The sequence below is a fragment of the Protobothrops mucrosquamatus genome, unplaced genomic scaffold, assembly GCF_001527695.2.
Source record: "Protobothrops mucrosquamatus isolate PMUCROS unplaced genomic scaffold, P.Mucros_1.0 scaffold166, whole genome shotgun sequence".
NCBI classification, from domain to species: Eukaryota; Metazoa; Chordata; class Lepidosauria; order Squamata; family Viperidae; genus Protobothrops; species Protobothrops mucrosquamatus.
Genome location: NW_015386528.1, coordinates 1,168,962 through 1,175,138, shown reverse-complemented (window position 1 = coordinate 1,175,138; position 6,177 = coordinate 1,168,962). Strand labels below are relative to the sequence as shown.

Genomic DNA, 6,177 nt, shown 5'->3' with positions numbered 1-6,177 from the left:
GCGTTCCGGCTGAAAAAAAGCCCTGGGTATAGCAGTGGGAACCTCAAAGGCAGCACATCACTAGGATAGTGTCTGATTTTTTCCCCAGCATGTACAACAATATGCTACTATTTTGCAGAATAATCTTCCCTTCAGAATAGTTTTGAGCCTGTAACTTAATGTATCTGGTGAGCTATAACTTGGAGAAAGTTGAAAAAGATTTATCACATATTTTGTCTGGAATATTTAAAAATGGATTACACTATATAGCTGTGACATCATTGAACTGAATATCAAGCCGCATGAGCACTCTGCATTTATACAATTTACAGCTAAATTGCACTATTTGACTTTTTAGATCAAAGATTATCTAAACTGCTACAGCTGCTGAGAGCTGCAGCAGCAAGATTTGGAGAACTGCAGGTTACCACCATTATTATAAATCTACAATTACTGCAGTAATTTCTAGAATTATCAGTAGCAAATTAAATAATATCCTGAGCAAACACTTCAGATAACTCCTTTGAGTCATAATTTTAGCAATTTGCAGTGCTTAACTCTATAACAGGGGTAAGCATCTGGATGCTATTTGAATGCTATATAGTATCTAAGCCAGCATGGAAAATAAAAAAGGATGTGAGACTTGCAGTTTAAACATTTGGAAGAACCAGGTGACCTATTCTGAATATTCAGGATTAATAATTTCCCAAATCTAGCAAATTGTTTTAGAGGGCTAAATGATTATGTTATTTCTATTATATTTCAATTCTATCCCCAAAATAACTGAGGTTTCTCTAGCAGGGTTATACAGTATCTGCACTGTTTATTTCACTATTGACTTGAGAACAACGTCCAATCAGGATAGAAAGTCAAAGGCTTCTAAAAATATTGTTGAATCATAGATCCTAGATTATAGCATCCCTTTTACCTTAATCAACAGATTCCTAAAGTACATTGATTGCTTCTAATGGACTTTCTGACTTGTGATTGTTATTCATTTTAATTTCACAACCATACAATCCCTGCATAACCCCACACTTGAAGCTTGCAATATACTTACCTTCTAACTGGAATTTTGCCATTAGTATTAGTCAGAAATGCCAATTTCATCCAGCTAGAAGGGAAAAAAAAACAACCCATTTAGACTTTCCCCCCAAAAAAATCCAATAAAAGCTCAATTTATAAGATGAAATGTGGAAAGAGAATAAGACAAAAGCTATCTCTGGGATCTTTTATTCTAAAGTATAAAAGTGGGGCTTTAAAAGTTCACATAGTTTACATATAGAGTTATGCAAGAGCTGAGTCAAATGTTCAAATGTTAACCTTCTTGTATCCTTGCATTTTATAAAAGACAAATTGCTACTTCTCACCCATAAGACTAACTACAACTCTTTCCTACTATCTGTAAAGAAGCCTTAAAGGGGGCTTGAAGTAAACTCAGTTTGATCAGAGAAGATGAGATGCAGCTTTCTCAAACTTGGGCCAAAAAAACCTCAGACTAATGAAAGTCAGTTGCAGCTGAGCCATGACCTTGGGCTTCTAAAACTGGGATAAACAATGTTTAAGGGGCCACAGGTCACTCTGTCTCTTAGTCTTCTTGTTGGGGAAGGAGGCCATGCATGGGGATGAACACCAGAAAACCACTTTTGAAAATTGTGCTTCCTGGCTCTGCATGTTTGTAACATATCCTTGGGATATTGGAGGACACGAATTGACAGTGGAGAGCCACAAGCAGCCTATAGACCAGTGGTGGCGAACCTATGGCACGGGTGCCAGAGGCGGCACTCAGAGCCCTCTCTGTGGGCACGTGCGCTGTCGCCCCAGTCCTAGGCCTTCAGCTAGGTTTTATAAAACCCTTTAGGTTCAATCAATCAATCAATCAATTTCAACTTCTCGCGGGGAAAAAAAGATCTTGCAAAGTTGGAATTGATTGATTGAACTTTTTAGTCCCACCCAGTCTGCCGTTATCACCGCAGCCATGCCCAGCCAATGGGCCATGCCCAGCCCATGGGCCACACCCACCCGGCACTCGACGATGCATAAGTGGGTTTTGGGTTGCAGTTTAGGCACTCGGTCTCTAAAAGGTTCGCCATCACTACTATAGACATTGTTCTAAAAGTTCTAATTGAATCAAAGTGCTCCAAACTTGGATACGGGTAAAATCTTAGCAGCATAAATACACACACAAGTAGGAAAAAGAGGGAGACGATTTCCTCTGACTACTATCATTCTGTTATCATACCTTCTTTAATGCTTTCCTTTACAGTCATGCTACAATATTTAATTCAGCAGTAGTGGATGAGAAGCTTCAGCTGAAATGTTTTTAGCATCCAGGAAATAAGGCAACTACTGAAGCACTTTTAATAACATTTGTCTGAATATCTGTATGCTACATATTATGAGTGAGAAGAGGCAATGCTGGCTATTCCGTACATGTTTTTGCTCTCCAGAGAGCAAATACGTTAACTTTTCCATTTTCCCTGAGCAATGTGAGTAATGTGAGATACGCTTAAGTCCTTTGAATGAAGAAAGGCAGGAATTTCTGCACTATGGAAAGTTTTGCTGAAAGGGTGCTAAAAGCTACAGGAACAGTGATGTAGGGGGGGGGGGGACTGTTAGTGTGTTTGCATATTCAACACTTACTTCAACTTCTACAATTTGTTTTCCAGATATATTCTACAATAATCCCTGTCATCCATAGCAGAGATGCTCGGTGGCAAGTCATTCAGCCTAACATTTTGGAATGTAGAAACGACCATGACGTTGGAACCACATAATACATGTGGCTTGATTAACTCCCCCAAGGGTTCTTCTTACATCAGACAAAAATATTCCAAGTAGTTTCAGAGTGAACAGAGGGCTGAAAGAGTGAGTAAAGAGGTTCTTGAACCTTCTTCTCAGATGCTTCTTCTCTAAATGTCTTTTAAAGACTCTTATGTATCCTGAGGACTTGTACTCCCAAAGGTGCTTTTTCAAAAGACAATTGTTTTGTTTTGTTTTCTCATCCAAGAAGCTTCTTTAGTTCTGGATGAGAAATGAACCATCTTCAAGGAAAAAAAACAAAGAAATGTCCAGTTGCTTTTTGAATAAAATACCTTTGGGACAACCATGACCTGGATGACTGAGAATTTCCATAGACATTAAGGAATTGTACCTTCTACTGCTTGGAGAGCAACAACAGTTTCTGAGGGGAAATACCATTTAAGCAAAGTGGGAAGGACTAGAAGAACCTTTTCGAACTTGTTGCTGCTAAATCTTTTAGGATTCCTTTTGAAGAAATGGAAAAGAGGGTTTACAAAGTGGGGAGCGTATAAATATACTTCATGATAATCTGAGCAGGGTAGGAAGATTACACTACATTATTTGGTCTCAGCTGCATTTTCCTCCTGTTTCAGAATATTCTGTGGGAAATCTCATCAAGAATAATTCAGTTCTGGATCCATATGAAATAAAAACATTTGTATGTAAGTGGGCAGCAGTTCTCCCTCCTGAACAAAGAAAAGTTCAGGCAAGGCTAATAATTACAACTGCCTCTCTGAACAGATCATAAAATCCAGCACTAAACGCCCTCAACTCCTAAATGCGTGTTTGACTTTGGGAACATATTTTATTTGTGGAAAAAAATATGAAGAATAATTTAATACCATATTTTTCATGGATGTTTGAATTGTTGGGAAATGTCTTCTGCAGCTTATCCAGATATTTATTTCTTGTTGTGCCAAATAAGGAAAGTGAATTGTTTCTAAATGCACGTCAAGGAACATGCAGAAGGGACAAAATCGTAATTGATGAGGTGAGGGGGGGGAAGCTTACTGTTTCTTGAGGCATGTCGTGGGACAGACATTGTTGGCTCTGAAGTTACCCATCACTGATCTGAGTCCATCAACCCATTGCTGAAAGACAAAAAGATAAAGCAAATATCGAGATCATAGTGACCACTCAATCAACCAAATTCAAAAGCATTTTTTTAAACTACAGAAACATCTTTGAGTAACGTGTTAGAATAATTAGTAGTGCTTGTAATAGCAACTCTAGACTTACTTTGAAAATTTTTCAAGTATTCAATGCACATCAAACAATACACAATCTTCTCACAACACACACATATCCCACATAACAGGTTTCTCCCCGTGGCGCAGAAAGGAAAATGATTGGGAAGGGGGATGAGAGTTACTTCAGGGAGTTCACAATATTCACGATTATGTTTCCCAGAACAATTATCACATTTGGAATAAATATTACAACTGTGATGCCTCAACAAGGGAAAAAATCCAGTGGTTAAAATGCTGGCCTTGAAACCAGGGGACTGTGAATTCTAGCCTTGCCTCATCCATGAACGCCGGTTGGGTGACTTCAAGCCAGTCACTCTTTCAGCCCAACCCGCCTCACAGGGCTGTTGTTGTGGGGAAAATAGGAGGAGGAAGGAAAATTAAGTATGTTTGCCACCTTGGGTTTCTTATAAAGAAATAAAGCAGGATAAAAATCTAATAAATAAATAGAGATTTGACGGAGTTTTCTTTATTCTTTTGTAAACAAAATATGCTATAGCTAAAGTATTGCATCTTACAATCAACAAAACAACTAATTGTTTTATTAATCTTTTCATTAATAATCCATTCAAATACCCAAGTACTTCCTTCACCTGTTGTTGATACCTTTTGTACATAATTAAGCAAATTTATTTATGGTACTATTAGCTGAACTGAAGACAATTGTAAAGGGATATTCTGTTATATACTGCTCCCTTCCTTTATTTTTCATCTCTATAAAATAGTGCTCCCTTCCCTCTTTTTACCTCTATAAAAAAATTTTCTGATTTACTTAAAAGTCTTTTATTGAGCAAATTGTAGTTCCTGTTTGGATACTATCTACAAACGCTATACCCATTCTTTCAAATTTTGTACACTGTGAATCAGAAGTGCATATACCTCCATCTGAATTTAGTAGCAATCAATGGGCAGACCAAAGATACGCTATGAGCACAGAGCCTTTCCAGGTTGGTATAAAATTAAACTGGTATAAGCAAGGTTACTTTATATAATTAGGATAGATGTAACATAATCAATAAAGTTGGTAATCCAACTTTACCAAGGAGGAAGGGAGAGAAGAAAGAATGAGATTTATTGACTGGTTTCTCCACTCCAAACTTTGGATACATCTAAAATTATAAATCATTTGTGATGCACAAATAGCTCATTTTTATGAAAAGATCGTTGGACCACATTCTCAATCATCTGCAGGTAGTCTTCCACTTATGCAGTTTAACAACAGTCTCAAAAAAAGCGATTTCTGACTTGTCCTCGAAGTTATGACCATTATACTATCCTCAAGATCATGTGGTAATAATTCAGGCATTTGGCAACCAGTTTGCATTCACTACCAACTGCAGAATCCCGTGATCATGTGATAGCAGTTTGCAAGATCAGCCAGTTTCTGACAAGGAACATCAATTGGGGAAGCCAGATTCATTTGAAAACCATATGATTTGCTTAACAATTGCAGTAAACGTGGACATAAAATCAATTCAGTCATGACGACTCACAACTGCATCATTTAGTGACTGAAATTCTGGCCCCAACTGTGGTCATAAATTGAGGACTACCTGTATGGGCAAAAGATCAATCACAGTTTTATCAGTAGGCATTCGGCACAATTTTTGCTGTATCTAATATCTAATAATTTCCCCCCTCCCAGATGTTTGATGGCATTCAGAGCTAACTATCTTAACTAATAAATATTTACAAACTAGTATTTATACCCTAATTTCTTTTTTTTTTTTTTTTCAAAAATTTTTTTTTTTATTATTTTCAACATAAGAAAAAAAACACATCACAGGTACATCACAATTGAAACCCCCCCCCACCCCCCACCCGGACTTCCCAAACCTGATCCCAGGATATTATTCATCTAAAAGTAACCTTATATTAATATCCCTAACTCCACAAAATATAATTCTACATAAGTAGGTGAAATATATGTATATGTATAAAAAGAAAAAGTTTTTTTATCTAAAAACCTAACCTATATTCCACCATTCTATGCTTATTTTGAATATAAACAATCCATCTTCTCCATATTGATAAAAATTGTTCATTTGAGTGATCCTTCAAATAAGCCGAAATCTTTGCCATTTCAGCAAGATGCGAGACCTTCACTCTCCAGTCCTCTATTGTAGGTAAAACTTGACTCTTCCAGTTT

The 6,177-nt window shown here is 37.1% G+C and overlaps 1 protein-coding gene across 1 annotated transcript in view; it reads right to left on the bottom strand.

Annotated features, from left to right (window-relative positions):
• The window catches only part of PLCB4 (phospholipase C beta 4), a 170,995-nt gene that overhangs the window by 63,338 nt on the left and 101,480 nt on the right, over positions 1–6,177 (bottom strand). The window contains exons 6-7 of the mRNA XM_015813546.1: positions 3,793–3,872; positions 1,040–1,093 (exon numbers count right to left, since the gene is read on the bottom strand). Of these exons, the coding sequence (XP_015669032.1) occupies positions 1,040–1,093; positions 3,793–3,872 (134 nt within the window). The remainder of the gene's footprint in view (positions 1–1,039; positions 1,094–3,792; positions 3,873–6,177) is intronic.